The sequence below is a fragment of the Felis catus genome, chromosome A1, assembly GCF_018350175.1.
Source record: "Felis catus isolate Fca126 chromosome A1, F.catus_Fca126_mat1.0, whole genome shotgun sequence".
Taxonomy (NCBI): Eukaryota; Metazoa; Chordata; class Mammalia; order Carnivora; family Felidae; genus Felis; species Felis catus.
The window spans coordinates 591,446-610,942 of NC_058368.1; the positions used below are offsets into that span (position 1 = coordinate 591,446).

Sequence of the window (19,497 nt, forward strand, 5' to 3'; positions counted from 1 at the left end):
AATCAGTTAATATTCAACAAAGGAGCCAAGAACACTCAACGAGGAAAGATAGTCTCTTCAACCAATGATGTGAAAACCGAACACATGCAGAAAAGTAAAATTGGATCTCTTTTTAGACCATTCATAAAATTAATTTGAAATGAATTAAAGACTTAAACATAAAACCTGATACCATAAAACTTCTAGAGGAGAACACGGAAGTAATCCCTTGACATTGGTCTTGGCAATGATTTCTTGGATATGACACCATAAGCACAAGCAACAAAAGCAAAAATCAACAAATCAAAAATCAAAAGCTTCTGCACAACAAAAGAAACAATTGACAAAATGAAAAGGCAACACACAGAATGGGAGAAAACTTTTGCAGAGTTAATATCCAAAATACAGAAAAACTCATATAACTCAATAACAAAATAATGTAACTTAAAAATGGGCAAAGGAATTAAATAAGCATTTTTCCAAAGAAGACATACAAATGACCAACAGTACATGAAAAGATGTTCAACTTCACTAATCATCTAGGAACTGCAAATCAAAACCACAAGATATCACTTCACACTTGCCAGAAAAGCTATCATCAAGAAGATGAGACCTAACAAGGGGCGCCTGGGTGGCGTAGTCGGTTAAGCGTCCGACTTCAGCCAGGTCACGATCTCGCGGTCTGTGAGTTCAAGCCCCGCGTCAGGCTCTGGGCTGATGGCTCGGAGCCTGGAGCCTGCTTCTGATTCTGTGTCTCCCTCTCTCTCTGCCCCTCCCCCGTTCATGCTCTCTCTCTCTCTCTCTGTCCCAAAAAATAAAAATAAAAGTTGAAAAAAAAATTAAAAAAAAAAAAAAGAAGATGAGACCTAACAAGTATTAGCAAGGATGTGGAGAAAAGGAAATCCTTATGCACTGTTGGTAGGCATATAAACTGGTTCATCCACTATGGAAGTTCCTCAAAAAAATAAAAATAGATCTACCATATGATCCAGCAATGCCACTTCTGAGTACATACTCAAAGGAAATAAAAACAGGATATTGAAGCCTATGTTTACTGCAGCATTACTCACAATAGCCAAGATATGGAAACAACCTAAGTGCCCCTCAATGTATGAATAAAGATGTGATACAGATACACAACAGAGTATTATTTTGCCATGAGAAAGAAAGATATACTGCTATTTGCAATAACATGGATGGACCTTGGGGACATTATGCTAAGTGAGGTAAGTCAGACACAGACAAATATTGTATGATATCACTTACAAGTGGAATCTAAAGAAGCCAAACTTGTAAAACAAGAGTGAAACCATGGTTACCAGGGAGGGGGAGTTTGGTGGATAGGGGAGATGTTGTTTAAAGGTACAAACTTGCAACAAGTAGTAAATAAGTGCTAGAACAGTATAGTGAATATAGGTAATACTGTATTATAATGAACAATTTGGCTAAGAAACTAGATCTTAAACTCTTCAACCATTAAAAAGATATAATAACTAGGTGTGCCTGGGTGGCTCAGTCGGTTAAGCGTCCAACTTCGGCTCAGGTCATGATCTCATGGTTGGTGGGTTCGAGCCCCACATCAGGCTCTTTGCTGACAGCTCAGGGCCTAGAGCCTGCTATGGATTCTGTGTCTCCCTCTCTCTCTGCCCCTCCCCTGCTCACGCTCTCTCATAAATAAATGAACGTTAAAAAACTTTTTTTAAAGATATAATTATGGGATATGATAGAGGTATTAATTATCACTACACTGGCAATCATAATATATAAATACATATATCAACATTATTATGTACCTTAAATTTATACAATGTTGTAGGTCAAATACATTTTCAATTAAAAAAAGGAAAACAGTTTTGGTTCACCAAAAGATACCATAAAGAGTAAAAAGGCAGGCCACAGACTGGAAGAAGATATTTGCAATGTGTGTAACTCTTAAATGATTACAACGGAGGGAGGGGAAATCCCCCCACAAACCAATAACGAAAAAGACAACACCACAGAATGAGTAAAAGACCTGATCAATTTTTCTCATAGAGGGAATCTAAATAGGTAATAAACACAGGCAATGGTATTTAACATATTTAGTAATCCCAGTAATGCAAATCAAAACTATGATGAGATAGTTTTCATCCATACCAGACTGGCAAAAATTGAAGTCTGACAATACCAAGTATCAACAAGGTGTGGAGCAGTGCAAGCACTTACATTACTTTGCTGGTTAGGCAGTAAAATCATTTTGGAAAATATCTTGGCAAAATCTATGAGTGTTAAAGATATTCTTACTGATTACCCAGTAATTGCAGTATGTGCCCTAGAGAAATGAATGTAACCAGAGACGTTTACGAATGTTCACAGCATCATTAACATCCCAAACTTAAAAAAAATTTAACCATCAACAGGTTAATTTTAATATATTCATAAACATTCAAACTGCCTTGCAGGAAAATTAGTGAACTAGAGTTGCAGATCAACATGACTCTCAAAAACAATGTACAATAAAAGACAACAGAATACATACAGCATAACTATTCAGAAAGTTCAAAAAGCATTTTTTGTAGGACTGCACTTATAAGAGTAGAAACTACCCGGATAGGGAATGTAATATGATCATGGAGGTGAGAGCTCTGGGGTGCTGTTACTCTCTTTATCTTGCTGGTATTTATCCAAGTATTTCCTTTACAACCATCAAGCTGCATATGTTATATCCACTTTTATAAATTCAATTCATGAAAATAATTTCTAAAAATTCCTGGTAAATTAAAAATCTAGTTGTGAAAACAAAAGTTAATGAGAGAAAATATATATTTGTGACCTAAGGATTGAGAAGGATTTCTTAAAGTCATAAAAAAAGATGGATAAATTCCATATTAAAAGGAAAAACATATATATAAAAAACACAAACCGAAAGCTAAACCCAGACTGGGAAAAGATCATGGCAGTGTTTGTAACTGAGAAAGGATTGGTATGCAGAATAACTTCAATAAAGAGAAGCCACTCCCTAAAAAGTTTTAAATGGGCAAAAGAAATGAACAGGCAATAAACAAAAGAGGAAACCCAAATGCCCATTAAATATACAAAAAGATGCTCACATGACCTTACCAGGAATCAGAGAAATGCATATTAAAATTACACTAACCCACCATTTCATGCCCATCTGACTGGCCACAGTCTTAAAGTCCAACCAGGTCAAGGGTTGGTAGGCACAAAAAGCATACTCTGCTGACAGCAAAAAAACTGGCAAAGCCACTTTGCAGAGCAAAGGGAAAATCTCCTCCAGTAGCACAAACCTGGTATGACCCAGCATCCTACTCTTGATATGTATCCTGGAGAAACTCACATGACAGATATTTTCTTCAGCCTTATTCATTCTATTGACACACTGGGGGAAAACATGAAGTCCATCGACAGGAAAACTCAATTGTGCAAATATACGTGGAATCTGTATAGCTATTAAAATCAACAAACTAGAGTTTTATATGTATTAATGTGGGTATCAAAATATTGAGAGAAAAAAGCAAATTGTAGAGGGATACATAGAAACAATACTATATTGATTTATGGACATAATGTAGTAAAAGAATGAAAAACAAGCAAAGGAATGTTGTCAGGGTGGAAGTAAGTTGGGGAGAATACATAGGGGCTTCAATGATATTTTACAATGTTTTACTTCTTATATTAGGTGTAAATTCTCTATTCTTTAAATTCCTAATATATTTTGTAAAAATATCATGCAACTTCTTACCTTGTGTCGGCAAATGGTTTTTCTTGTATTTTTCTACCTGGGTTCCTGAAGAAATCTGACTCTTTTGTAATCGAACTGATGAATTCTATAGTATGAGATAATTTTGAATATAAAATTAGTGCTTGTCTACATATTAGTACAATGAATGAAACTAAAACTCAGCTTGCAAGGAGAATGGCTTAAGTTTGTTTATGTTGTTTTCATTTATCATCACTACAGGTCAGAGTGAACAAGCTATTATTTATGAATGTACTATACAGACACACACACAGACACACACACCACCTTTGGAAAAACAGATGGCCCTGAACAACGCTGTGGGGGTTAGGGGCACTGATCCCCGAAGCAGTTGAAAATCCATGTACAACTTTGGACTACCTCAAAATGTGACTACTAATAGCCTACTGTTGACGAGAAGCCTTACAAACAGTATAAACAGATTAGCACATATTTTTATGTCATATGTATTATACACCATATTCTTTTTTTTTTTTAAGTAGGCACCATACCCAGTGTGGAGCCCAGTGCAGGGCTTGAACTCAACCCTGAGATTAAGAGTCAGACGCTTAACTGAGTGAGCCACCCATGTGCCCTATGTATTGTATTCTTACAATAAAGTTAGCTAGAGAAAAGAAAATGTTAAGAAAGTCATACACTCAGGGGCACCTGAGTGGCTCAGTCGGTTGAGCCTTCGACTTCGGCTCAGGTAATGATCTCCTGGTTCATGAGTTGAAGCCCCACGTCAGGCTCAAAGTGTCAATGCAGTTGTCCCCCTCTCTCTCTGTCCCACCCCTGCTTGCACTCTCTCAAAAATATATAAAATGTTTAAAATAAATAAAACTTTTTTTAAATTTAAAAAATGAAAAAAAATTGTACGGAAGAGAAAATATATTTACAGTGCTGTACCGTATTTATTGAAAAATTGTGTGCAAGTGGACCCACACAGCTCAAACCCATGTTGCTCAAGGGTCAACTGTATATTCATTCTTCAAGTGAGGGCATAACAGACAACATAAAATGAAAGTCTTCTGTAACTGTTGCCAGATTAGCCAGAGAAGAGGGCAGTTAGTTACTCCTCAACATCAGCAAAACCCCCTTATCTCTACCTCTCCTGTGAACACTTCCCAACCATCTTGCTCCACTTTGAGCCCTAGCTCCTTACTAAGATGGCTCACCACTGCCTCCTTCTAGGGATGGAAATTTCTCACCCTCAGAATTTACACCCCTAGGTTTAGAGGCAGGGTACAGGTAGGTCTTCCTTGCTCCCCATCACTGATTCCAACCAAATCTCTCTCCTGCCTAACCACCCCTGTCCTAGTTCTGTGTCTCATGTCCACAACTCACCCAACACGTACTCACCTTGCCAGGAGATAACTCCACTGCCTTAGCTTCAGTTTCCCAACCTACTCTATCCTCCCTCAGCCATGGACACCAATGGACAAACTCTACAACTGGTCATTATCAATATGTGCAATTACCAATAACTGCAAACATCTCATTTTCAAAGCCTTTGAATCCAGAATGTGGGGAATTCTACAAAATAATTACCCTGGTCTACTGAAAAAGCCAATGCCATTTAATAAAATGCTATAGTATTCAGGGGTAAGATGCCATGATTTCTGCAATTAGCTTCACATGGTACAGCAAAACATATACACACAAGTGGTTAAATATTAACAGTGATTGAATCTAGGTGCCTCTTCAGGTGGTCATCCTATTGTTCTTTCAAATGTCTCTATTTGGGGAAGCTGTTATAATAAAAGGTTTGGGGAGGTGGGGAGAACCCCACTTTCTTCAGACTGCTATATCTAGCTCATTCCTCTAACACCCTAACTCCACCAACTGTACAGGGTCCTACAATTCATTAATCCATGTAGATTTTCTATGTCCCTCAAAACCTTATGGTCTTAATGCAGCTTAAACCAAGTTTCACCGCAGTGACTCTGGTTGCATATACTGTTGCCTCCATGCCCTCAGTCACTTTGTGGTATTCACCTGGATGACCACACCTCTTCTAAAATATAACTCTCCACCACCTTACAACCAAAATGCTGAACAAGAAAATAATGCAAACAACTCTCATCTGAAATATATGATCTCTAACCTACATAGGCTCCCAAAGCAGTCCAGGAACCAGACTACACTTCCCTAGTTCCTTTGCCTTTCACTCTCCTTCTCTCATCTCCCCAAACCTCCTACATCTTCACTCTCAGCTGACGACCAAGCTTTCACTTCACTGACAATACTAACATTAGGAGGGAGCTTCCTACCAACAGGTACCACACATTGAGCCTGGGTTCCACACCTTCAACCTTCTGCTACCAGGCACATGCTGTCCATGCTCCTGGCCAAGGCCAGACCCTCCCTTCATTCCCTAAATCCCCCCTTCTCTCATTTATGAACATTGCTCCAACAATTTCTTCCCACCTTCTCCTGCATCGGCATTTTCCTCTTTACTGAATCAATTCTGTCAATACAGAAACACTTGTTACTTTTCCCATTAAAACAAACAAAACAAAAACAAAAACAAAACAACCTTCCCTACAGCCACTACCCCTTCTCTTTCCATTCACTGCAACATCTCTCCAGAAAGTTCTTATTCTCTATCTGAAACTTCTCATTCTCTCTTATCTAGTCAGGCTTTTACTTTCAACACATTCCTACATGGTAAATCCAATGACCAATTTTCAGCCCTCATCTAACTTAGCAGCAACCTTTGACATCGCTGGCCACTCTCTCCTCTGGGAAGTACTTTCTTTACTTGGCTCTCAGGACACCACACTGGCTTCCTTAACTCCATCCTCTGGTTGTCAATTTTCCTCCCCCCATCTTCTCACACTCTGGCTCAGTACGTGGATCTCTTTACTACCCACACTTTTAGCTTTGGTGAACTCTGCCAGCCCAAAGCTTTACCACACATCCTGATGACCCCTAAACTTTTAGCTCCAATCTGACCTTCTCCTGCTATGTACATAACTTCCCAGACAATATCTCAACCTGAGGGCTAATAGGCATTTCAAATTTACCCACCTAAACCTGAGATCCTAATATCCACGCTTCCAAGAAATACATGCTCTTTTCTTGTGGTCTCTTACAATAAATGGAAACTCTATTATGCCAAATCACTACACTACACTTGGAAGCCATTTTTTTTAAAGTTTATTTATTTTTGAGAGAGAAAGAGACCGCATGAGCAGGTGAGGGGCAGAGAGAGAGAAGAGAGAGAGAAAGAGAATCCTAAGCAGGCTTTGCATTGTCAGCAGAGAGCCTGATGCAGGGCTAGAAACTGTGAGGTCATGACCTGAGCCAAAACCAAAAGTCGGATGCTGAACCAACTGAGCCACCCAGGAACCCTACTGGAAGCCATTCTTGACTCCTTCCTTGCTGTCACATCCAATATCCAGCTTATCAACAAATCCTATACACTTCTCAGCCCTCCACTGCTGCTTTTCCAGTCTAAAGCCCCTCTCATCTGTGGTGTGAATAACAGTAACAATCTCTTAACTGGCATTCCCAATCATGCCTATAACCTTCTCCTCCCCATTCAGTCTACAGTCAACAGCAGACAGAGTGACCTTACTAAAATAAAGGATCAGGCCCCCTCTTCAACCATAGCCCTCCATAGCTCCACTTCTCACTCAGAGGAAACACCCAAGGGCTTACAGGAATCAACTAAAGCCTAATGAACTCTGTCCCACCTCCCTCTATCACATCTCTGATCACATCCCCTACCACTCTCCCCACTTCCTCTGCTCCAGCTCTATAAATTTGAGGGCTCAAATATTTAATATCTCCCTGACTTGACGAAACTGGCTCCAAACCTACCATGGATCCATCTTTTTTTGTGGCAGTCACACACGGACCCATCCTTACGTTGCTCTCTGTAGCTTCTGCTTTCTTCCAGGCGTCTAATCGGAATCTTTCCATCACTTTTATTTCTTCCCTGAGGTCTGTGTTCTCTCTGACCAACATTTCTATTTGGCTTCTAAGACGGCCATGTGTGCTTGACCATTTTGCTTCCTTTCTTTTCAAATCTTCCTGTAAATCTGCTATCTGCTGTTTCAAAGCCTCTCAAAACAAAACAACAACAACAAAAAATTACTAGAATAACGCACTAGAAGAAAAGAGATACATCATCAAAACATAAGTGCTGCCATAGCACAGGCAGCAGAAAAGGGAAGGCTTGGTCAATCACATTTCAAAAACATCAAGTTTTTCATGAAAAGGGAATGGAGTTCAGGGTAAAGACTCACCTCATACCATCAACAAAACTGATTCCAGAAGAAGGAAGGCACTACTAAGGAGTTCACTGCAATAACACTGCCATGAGGTAATAAAGGTCTACACTAAGCTATTAATTGAAATAGAAAGAAAGACAAATGGGAGATTATCTGGTAAAGAAAAAATTAACAGGAATCATGACTAATTGAATGAAGAGCTGAGGTAAAGGGATGAATAAAACATTCAAAGTCAAAACCACCAGCCCTGAAAGCAGATTCTGTTTCAGATTCATTAGAAGAAATGGGTTTTAAGAAACTGATCTGTTTCAGATGGACTAAATGACATTTGTGAAGAAACTCCTAGAAATGTCTAGAAGCAATTTGCAACTGTACAAATAAAAATCAAGACCAATGTCAAAACTAAGGAAAAATTCATCACCTACATGGCTTATGTGGGTGCATGATATGGGGAGTGCCTGAAAGCTGAGGCAAGGAGCATGAGCAGAAGCAAGATCTCCTTGCCCACCACCTGAGAACTCACCTGAAGGCAGTGAGGAGCCCTAAGGAGCTCATTAATACGCATGAAATAAAAAAGTACATGGCAGCAAATGAAAATGAAAACATGACAGTCCAAAACCTTTGGGATGCAGCAATGGCAGTCCTAAGAGAAAAGTATATTGCAATCCAGGCCTACCTCAAGAAGCAAGAAAAGTCTCAAATACATGACCTAACCCTACACCTAAAGGATCTAGAAAAGGAGCAGCAAATAAAGTCTAAAGCCAGCAGAAGATGGGAAATAATAAAGAATAGAGCAGAAATAAATGATATTAAAACAACAAAACCCAGCAGAACAGATCAATGAAACTAAGAGCTGGTTCTTTGAAAGAATTAATAAAATTGATAAACCCCTAGGCAGACTTATCAAAAGGAAAAGAGAAAGGACCAAAACAAATAAAATCATGAATGAAACAGATCACAAACAACACCACAGAAATACAGACAACTGTAAGAGAATATTATGAAAAATTATATGCCAAAAACTGGGCAATCTAGAAGAAACGGACAAATTCCTAGAAACATACAAACTACCAAAGCTGAAACAGGAAGAAATAGAAAATGTGAGCAGACCTATAACCAGCAAAGAAATTGAAACAGTAATCAAAAATCTCCAAACAAACAAGAGTAGTCCTGGGCCACATGGCTTCCCAAGGGAATTCTACCAGACATTTAAAGAAAAGTTAATATATATTCTCGTCAAACTGTTCCACAAAACAGAAATGGAAGGAAAACTTCTAAACTCAATCTATGAGGCCAGCATTACCTGATTCCAAAACCAGACCAAGACCGCACTAAAAAGGAGAATTACAGGCCAACATCCCTGATGAATCTGGATGTAAAAATTCTCAACTAGATATTAGCAAATCTAATCCAACAGTACATTAAAAGAATTATTCACCACGATGAAGTGGGATTTATTCCTGGGCTATAGGGGTGGTTCAGTATTCACAAATCCATCACCATGATACACCACATTAATAAAAGAAAAGTACAAGAGCCATATGATCCTCTCAATTGATGCACAAAAAGCATTTGACAGAATAAAGGACCCATTCTTAACAAAAACACTCAACAAAGTAGGAATAGAGGGAACATACCTCAAAATCATAAAGGCCATATACGAAAGACCCACAGCTAATATCCTCCTCAATGGGGAAAAACTGAGAGCTTTGCCTCTACAGTCAGGAACAAGACGGGGATGTCCACTCTCACCATTTCTATTTAAACACAGTACTGGAAGTCTTAGTCTCAGCAATCAAACAATGAAAAGAAACAAAAGGCATCCAAATCAACAAGGAAGAAGTCAAACAATCATTATTCGCAGACAACATGTTACTCTATGTAGAAAACCCGAAATACTCCACCAAAAAACTGCCAGAACTAATACATGAATTCTGCAAAGTAACAGGATATGAAAATCAACATACAGAAATCTGTTGCCTTTTTATACACCAATAATGGAGAAGAAAAAGAAATCAAGGAAGCGATCCCATTTGCAATAGCACCAAAAACTGTAAGATACCTAAGAATAAACCTAATCAAAGATTTGAAAATTACAGAACACTTATGAAAGAAGTTAAAGACAACACAAAGAAGTGGAAGAACATTCCATGCTCATGGATTGGAATAACAAACATTGTTAAAATGTCTATACTACCCAAAGCAACCTACACATTCAATGCAACCCCTATCAAAATACTACCAGAATTTTTCACAGAACTAGAACAAATAATCCTAAAATTTGTATGGAGACACAAAAGACCCCAAATAGCCAGAGCAATCCTGAAAAAGAAAAGCAAAATTGGAGGCATCACAATTCTGGACTTCAAGCTGTATTACAAAGCTGTAGTCATCAAGACAGTATGGTACTGGCACAAAAACAGACATATAGATCAATGGAACAGAATAGAGAACCCAGAAATGGACCCACAAACGTATGGCCAACTAATCTTTGAGAAAGCAGGACAGAATATCCAATGGAAAAAAACAACAAACAGTGCTGGGAAAATTGGACAGTAATATACAGAAGAAAACTTTTTGGCTTTTCAAAAATAAATAAATAGTTAAGAGTTTGCAAGTATTAATAACTGGGGGAAAAGAGGCCCGAAAGCTATGAGAAACATCAAAGACAAGCTAACTAAAACAGATTTTTACTACAAGACCAGAAAGTCAAACCAATAAGTGAAAGAGAAAGGTAACTATTAGAGAAAAACATACAAATGTAGTGCTGGGAAAGATTGGTGAGCAAGTGCTCTACCCAAAGGAAGAGTGCAGGATTTACAGTTAGTACAGAGGGCTTCAATTCATATAAATGAACAGAATTAACAGCATTTGGTATGTGGGACATTAAACAGGTCAATGCAACATGACACTGGCTTATTAATTCACCGATGCCGTTATTGTAGTCTTTTTTTTTTTTTTTTGGAAGACTTTGGTAAGAAAACAACTGATATATTTCACTCTAAAAGCCAAAACTACAAAAAATGTTCTTCATGTAGTATCTCAGATTGTTGAGTCAATGAATGATTAATAAATTGATACCCAATTTCTCTTTGACACATCATATAACTCTGAGATCCTTACTAGACTGTCATCCTTACTAACTCATATAAGTATAACGTAAAGAACTGGCATACCTGTATTTCTTCACGTTCTTTTTTATCTGGAAAAGTTCTTGCAACTGTAGTATACTTTTCAAAAACTTTCCGTTCCTTTTGTAGCTTCCTCATTTCCTCCTTTTTAAACTCTTCTATCCGAGTCAATTCTTTTGCTTTCTGTTGTTCAAAGTCTGTAATTTCTCTCCTAAAATGACCAAACCGTGTTACCATCTAAAGGGACCATCTTAATGGAGTAATCCACATGTGGTACAAAACGGAACACCAGGGACAGCCTAGGAATGCAGGAACTGCTGGTCTTAGTGAATCCATCTTCCATCCATCGTACTGAAACAGCTGTCAATTAATTCCATGAAGCATTCCCCCAATAAATATTCACTGAGCATTTGCTATGAATCAAGCACTACCCTAGGTACTGGAGAAACCACAGTGAAAAAAAACAAACATCCTTATTCCCATGAAGCTTCTCATTCTAATGGGAGAGACATAATAATAAACGAGATAAAATATATGGTACATTAGTAAAGTGTTAAGGGGAAAAATAATGCAAGTAAAGAGTGTAGGAAATAGCAAGGAGACTGAAATTATGGATGGGTCATCTTGCTGAGATAATATTTGAAGTAAAATCTGAAGGGACTGAGAGAACAGCCACGATGATATATGGACAAAACAGCTCGGGAAGAGGAAACACCACAGGCAAAAACCCCAGAGGTAGGAATATGCCTGATGTGTTCAAAGATCAGCTAGGAGGCCAGGGTAGCTAAAACAGAGCGAACAAGAGACAGAACAGCAGGAAAAAGTGTCAAAAAACAAACAAAACAGAGGGCCCAGATGAATTCAGGTCTTATAGACCAGTGTGGGGACTTTGGTGTTTAGCTTAGGAGAATGCTGATCAGAGAAACTGTCATAACCCAAGTTCATTCTGAGGCTCTGTTAAGAACATATGGAGAGTGACGCCGGCCAGATAGTGGAATAGGACGTCCCCGGCTCACATCTCCCTACACAAACAACAATCTGACAGCCAACCACAGATAAAACTGCTTTTGTGAGAGCTCTAGGATCCAGGTAGGAGGTTGAGAAACCCCAGTGAAGCCTAAGGCTGAGGACAGCCACTTTGAGAAGACAGTCTCATGGCCCAGTGGCAGGCTTACCAAACGTGGTCCTAGCTACAGGCCTAAAACAGCCCAGTCTGTCTGGAGGCTCCGCTCCAGCCCCATCTGCCAAAGGACCCAGGAGGAGCCACACCCAACTGTGTCCCTGGTAACAGGCCCACAGACCTCAGTCGTGACTATAAAATCAGAAACAGTCCTGTAACCTGGCTCCAGCCCTGCTCTATTGTGGTACTGGAGTCAGTCCTGCTCACCCAGGGACCCAGCAGGAGGACTGAGGAGCCTAGGAGGAAGCTGCTCAAAACCTGTAGGAGCCACACCCATTCTCACTCCTGGTAACAGACCCACTGTCTGCACACTCAACAGTGGACCTGAAAGCAGCCCCATGATGTAGCTTCAGCCCTGCTGGACTCTGGTCCTAGAGCAGTCCTGTGCAACTGAGGATCTGGTAGGAACCACATCCGTCATGTCCCTGTTCACAGACCTGCCAATTAAGGACACTGTGGACTCAGCAGTAGGCACACTACAACCCCACTCAATTATGATCCTGGAGGCAGACCATCAGTCCAGGCATCCAGCAAGAGAAGGTCTTTACCTGCCAAAACTGGTCTGTTAAGACAAAAAGAGCTTTTTGGCCTTTCAAATGCAAAAATGTCAACACAAGAATTAGGCAAATGTGACACCACCAAAGGAAACTAGTAAATTAACAAGGCTCCAGTAACCAATCCAAAGAAATGCAGATCTAGGAACTGACAAAGAATTCAAAATAATTGTTTTAAAGAGTAAACTACAAGAGAACACAGATAAGGGCACCTGGGTGGCTCAGTCGGTTGAGCGTCTGACTTCGGGCTCAGGTCAGGATCTCATGGTTCGTGAGTTCAAGCCCCACGTCGGGCTCTGTGCTGACAGCTCAGAACCTGGAGCTTGCTTTGGATTCTGTGTCTCCCTCTCTCTCTGCCCCTCCCCCCACTCGTGCCATGTCTTTCTTTCAAAAATAAACATTAAAAAATAATTTTTTTGACAAAAAAAAAAAGAGAACACAGATAAACAACTCCACAAAATCAGGAAAATAATACCTGGGAAAAAAAAAAACAAACAACAAGTTCAACAAAGAGACAGAAATCATTAAAAAAAAACCCAAAACTATAGTTACTTAAAACTAAATAAATAAATAAAACTTAAGGGGTGCCTGGCTGGCTCAGTCAGAAGACCATGTAACTCTTGATCTCAGGGTCACGAGTTCAAGCCCCACAGGGGATGTAGAGATTACTTAAAAATAAATAAAATAAATAATACAAAAACAGAAATTCTGGAGCTAAAGAATACATGAATAAAGTGTAAAATACAATAGAGAATTTCAACAGCAGACTTAAGCAGAAGAAAGAATCTGTGAACTCAAAAACAGATAATTTGAGGTTAGCCAGTCAGAGGAGAAAAAAGAAAAATAATGAAAAAGAGTGAAGAAAGCCCATGGGATCTATGGAGCACTACAAAAGAACCAATATGCTCATTATGGAAGTCTCAGAAAGAAAAAACAAGCAAAATCAACAACCCCCTTAGAAGACTAAGAAAGACAGAAGACTCGAATAAAATCATAAATGAAAGAGGACATGTTGCAATAGATGCCCCAGAAATAAAAAGGATCATATTATGAACAATTATATCCCCAAATCTGGATAATCTAGAAGAAACAGACAAATTCCTAGAAACATACAACCTACAAAACTGAATCTAGAAGAAACAGAAAGGCTGAAGAGACCCATAATAAGGAGATTGAATCAGAAATCAAAAACCTCCCAAGAAAGAAAAGTTCAGGACCAGATGGCTTCCCAGGTAAATTCCAGCAAACATTCAAAAAATAATTAATACCAATCCTTCCTGAACTTCTTCCAAAAAAAGAGAAGAAACACTTCCAAACTCATTTTATTATGAGGGTAGTATCACTTGGATGCCAAAGTCAGACAGTGACACCACAAGAAAACTACAGGCCAATATCCCTGATGAATATAACATGTAAAAATCCTCAATAAACACTAGCAAACCAAATCCAACAGCACATTAAAAGGATTTACACCATGACGTAGTGGGATTCATCCCTGGAACATAAGGCTGGCTCAACATATCAAATCAATTAATGTGATACAAACTGGTGCAGCCACTGTATAAAAGTTTGGAAGTTCTTCAAAAAATTAAGTATAGAATTACCATATGATCTAGCAATTCCAATCCTGGGTATATACCCCAAAGAACTAAAAACAGAGACCTGAACAGATATTTGTACACCAATGTTAGTAGCATTATTCACAATAATCAAAAGGTAGAAACAACCCAAATGTTTAGCTGTGAGCCAAGAAATGCCAAGGATTGCCAGCAACACACTTCTCCTACCCCACCCCTCCCCGTCGGCCCTCACCTTCCCCAAGAAGATACTCTCCTCCAATACAAAGGAGATACTCTCCTCCACCTCCAAAAAGAAGAACGACTTCTCCCCCTCCCCCTCCTAAACAAAGGGCATTGCCATCTCCACCACCAAAGTGTGGGTTCTCCCATTCTCCACTTACCAAACAAAGAACCTCCCCAGTCACCAAGAGACATTCACATTCATTAATATCAAAGCACAGGAAAGGGTCTTCCCCAAGCCGATCTACCCAGGAGCCCCAGTTACCACAACCAAACAGCATTCACCCTCACAATGGCTTCGAGGTCCTCAGACCTCAAGTCCTCCACCTGTTCGAAGAGGAGCATCATCAATCACCCCAAAGTAGGCAGTCCCGATGTCCAAGTACTAGGCCCATCAGGAGAGTCTCCAGGACTCTGAAACCCAAAAACACAAAACAGGCTGCCTCACCAAGCCCTCAGTCTGTAAGGAAGGTTTCATCCTCCCAATCTGTCTCAGGATCTCCTGAGCCAACAATTAAAAAGCCCTCACCAACTCAGTCTCCTGTCCAGTCTCAGTCACCCTTTACCAACTGGTCACCAGTGGTACCAGTCAAAAAGGCTAAAAGCCCAACACCAAGCCCATCTCTGGCGAGGAACTCAGACCCAGAAAGAGGTGGGAAGAAAAAGAAAAAGAAGGACAAGAAACACAAGGAGGATAAGAAGCACAAGAAGCACAAAAAACACAAGAAGGAAAAGGCCGTGGATGCACCTGCTGTGGCTGCTGTACCCCTGCAGCCATTGCTGCTCCCACAACCACATCAGCACAGCCGGAACCAGAGGCAGAGCCTGAGCCTAAGGAGACCAAAAGCGAGCCTGAAGACAATCTCGACGACTGAGAAAAGCACTTGAGTGAAAAGGCACTGAGGTCGATGTGGAAGGCTCAAGGGTCCCCACAGTCTTAGGTGGGAATGTGTGTTATGATGTACATTTTATTTGGTCTGTACACAATTCAATTTCAAAATTGCTAAAATGTGTTTGAGCTTTAGACTATAACATTTGTTGTAATAATTGCTAGGTTGAAGTTCACCATGTAAAAAAAAAAAAGGGCACGGATTTGCATTGCAAACCAAAGGTGTCCACAGTGTATTAGTGACATTCTTTCATTGACAGCTGACATAAATTCATTTCAAGTGAAATATTTTAAGCCGAAAAAAAATCCCCTTTTAAAAAAAAGGAGGGTTTCAATATTGTGGGCATTCTTACAGTTTCTTTAAAGGCCTTGGTTATTCCTAGAGATTTTCCTTTCTTTTGGTTTTTTTTTTTTCTTTTTCTTTAATTTTTCTCATTTGAGTCTTAGCACCCATTTAAGTTATGATGCTTGTAAACGTTGTAAACGTTGCAAGGACCACAAAGTACCAGAGACATCACTACAAGCATAAAACCTACAGTTAACACAATGACTCTAAAACCGTATCTTTCAATAATAACACTGAATGTAAATGGACTAAATGATCCAATCAAAAGACACAGGATATCAGAATGGACAAAAAAACAAGAACCATCTATTTGCTGTCTACAAAAGACTCATTTTAGACATGAGAACACCTTCAGATTGAAAATGAAGGGATGGAAAACTATCTGTCATGCTATTGGAAGTAAAAGAAAGCTGGAGTAGCCATACTTATATCAGACAAACTAGACGTTAAATTAAAGGCAGTTAACAAGAGATGAAGAAGGCATTATATAGTAATTACAGGGTCGATCCATCAAGAGCTAACAATTATAAATGTCTATGCACCGAATTCACAGGCACCCAAATATATAAAAGAACTAATCACAAACATAAGCAATCTTATTGGTAGGAATGTGGTAATTGCAGGGGACTTTAATACTCCACTTACAGAAATGGATAGATCATCTAGACAGTGAATCAGTAAAGAAATAAGAGCCCTGAATGATACACTGGACCGGATGGACTTGACAGATACATTTAGAACTTTTCATCCTGCAGCAGCAGAATATACTTTCTTCTCGAGTGCACATGGAACACTCTCCAACATAGATCACATACTGGGTCACAAAACAACCCTCAATAAATATAAAAGAATTGAGATCATACCAGGAACACTTTCAGATCACAATGTTATGAAACTTGAAATCAACTACAGGAAAAAGTTTGGAAAACCTCCAAATGCATGGAGGTTAAAGAACATCCTACTAAAGAACGAATGGGTCAACTAGGCAATTAAAGAAGAAATTAAAAAATATATGGAAATAAATGAAAATGAAAATACAACAATCCAAACGCTTTGGGATGCAGCAAAGGAATTCCTAAGAGGAAAATACATTGCAATACAGGCCTATCTCAAGAAAAAAAAAAAATCCCAAATACAAACTCTAATAGCACACCTCAAGGAACTAGAAGCAGAGCAGCAAAGAAACTCCAAAGCCAGCAGAAGAAGAGAAATAATAAAGATCAGAGCAGAAATAAACAATATAGACTCTAAGAAACCAGTAGAACAGATCAATGAAACCAAGAATTGGTTTATTGAAAAAATAAACAAAATTGATAAACCTCTAGCCAGGCTTCTCAAAAAGAAAAGAGAGAGGACCCAAATAGATAAAATCATGAATCAAAGTGGATTTATGACAACCAATCCCTCAGAAATACAAGTAATTACCATGAAATACTATGGAAAATCATATGCCAACAAACTGGACAACCTGGAAGAAATGGACAAATTCCTAAACACCCACACACTACCAAAACTCAAATGGGAAGAAATAGAAAACTTGAACAGACCCATTACTAGTGAAGGATTAAATCAGTTATCAAAAAATCTCCCAATAAATAAGAGTCCTGGACCAGATGGCTTCCCTGCAAAATTCCACTAGACATTTAAAGCAGAGTTAGTACCTATCCTTCTCAAGCTGTTCCAAAAAACAGAAATGGAAGGAAAACTTCCGGACTCATGCTACGAAGCCAGCATTACTTTGATTCCCAAACCACACAGAGACCCAACAAAATAGGAGAACTACAGCCGAATATCCCTGATGAACGTGGATGCAAAAATTCTCAACAAGATACTAGCAAATCGAATTCAACAGCATATAAAAAGAATTATTCACCATGATCAAGTGGGATTCGTTCCTGGGCTGCAAGGCTGGTTCAATATTCACAAATCAATCAATGTGATACATCACAGTAATAAAAGAGAAGATAACAACCATATGATCCTGTCAATAGATAGAGAAAATGCATTAGACAAAATACAGCATCCTTTCTTAATAAAAACCCTCAAAAGTCGGAATAGAAGAAACATACCTCAGCATCATAAAAGCCATTTATGAAAAGCCCACAGCTAATATCATCCTCAATGGGGAAAAACTGAGAGATTTCCCCCTGAGATCAGGAACACAACATGGATATCCACTCTCACCACTGTTGTTTAACATAGTGTTAGAAGTACTAGCATCAGCAATCAGACAACAAAATAAAATAAAAGGCATCCAAATTGGCAAAGAAGTCAAACTTTCACTTTTCACAGACAACATGATACTCTACATGGAAAACGCAACAGACTGCACCAAAAGTCTGCTAGAACTGATACATGAATTCAACAAAGTCACAGGTTACAAAATCAATGTACAGAAATTGGTTGCATTTTTATACACCAATAATGAAGCAACAGAAAGACAAATAAAGAAACTGGTCCCATTTACAACTACACCAAGAACCATAAAATACCTAGCAATAAACCTAACCAAAGATGCAAAAGATCTGTATACTAAAAACTATAGAAACTTTATGAAGGAAATTGAAGAAGACACAAAAAATGGAAAAACATTCCATGCTCAGAATATTGTTAAAAGGTCAATACTACCCAAAGCAATCTACACATTCAATGCAATCCCAATCAAAATTGCATAAGCATTCTTCTCAAAGCTAGAATAAGCAATCCTAAAATTTGTATGGAACCACAAAAGACCTCAAATAGCCAAAGTAATATTGAAAAAGAAAACCAAAGTGGGAGACATCACAATCCCAGACTTGCCTCTACAAAGCTGCAATCATCAAGACACAACAGACACATAGACAATGGAATAGAATAGAGAACTCAGAATTGGACCCACAAATGTATGGCCAACTAATCTTTGACAAAGCAGGAAAGAGCATCCAATGGAAAAAAGAAAATCTCTTTAGCAAATTGTGCTGGGAGAACCAGATAGCAACATGCAGAAGAATGAAACTAGACCACTTTCTTATACCATACACAAAAATAAACTCAGAATGGATGAAAGACCTGAATATGAGACAGGAAACCATCAAAACCCTAGAGGAGAAAGCAGGAAAAAAACCTGTCTGACCTCAGCCGCAGCAATTTCTTACTCAACACATCTCCAAAGGCAAGGGAATTAAAAGCAAAAATGAACTATTGGGACCTCATCAAGATAAAGAGCTTTTGCACTGCAAAGGAAACAATCACAAAACTAAAAGGCAACCAAAGGAATGGGAAAAGTTTTTGCAAATGACATATCGGACAAAGGGCTAGAATCCAAAATCTGTAAAGAACTCACCAAACTCCACACACGAAAAACAATAATCCAGTGAAGAAATGGGCAGAAGACATGAATAGATACTTTTCCAAAGACATCCAGATGGCCAACAGACACATTAAAAGATGCTCAAGGTCACTCATCACCAGGGAAATACAAATCAGAGCCACACTGAGATACCACCTCACACCAACAGAGTGGCTAAAATGAACAACTCAGGAGACTATAGATTCTGGCAAGCATGTGGAGAAACAGGAACCCTCTTGCACTGTTGGTGGGAATGCAAACTGGTGCAGCCACTCTGGAAAACAGTGTGGAAGTTCCTCCAAATATTAAAA

At 39.0% G+C, this 19,497-nt stretch overlaps 1 protein-coding gene across 8 annotated transcripts in view; it reads right to left on the bottom strand.

Moving 5' to 3' along the window:
* The window catches only part of CENPJ (centromere protein J), a 64,263-nt gene that overhangs the window by 14,131 nt on the left and 30,635 nt on the right, over window positions 1-19,497 (bottom strand). For 7 of the 8 annotated variants that reach the window (XM_045037352.1, XM_019815137.3, XM_045037279.1 and 4 more), the window contains 3 exons: window positions 11,136-11,301; window positions 7,547-7,789; window positions 3,722-3,806 (listed from right to left, as the gene is read on the bottom strand). In XM_045037352.1, coding sequence (XP_044893287.1) covers window positions 3,722-3,806; window positions 7,547-7,789; window positions 11,136-11,301 — 494 coding nt within the window. The remainder of the gene's footprint in view (window positions 1-3,721; window positions 3,807-7,546; window positions 7,790-11,135; window positions 11,302-19,497) is intronic. The other variant, XM_019815226.3, reaches the window with a different exon arrangement.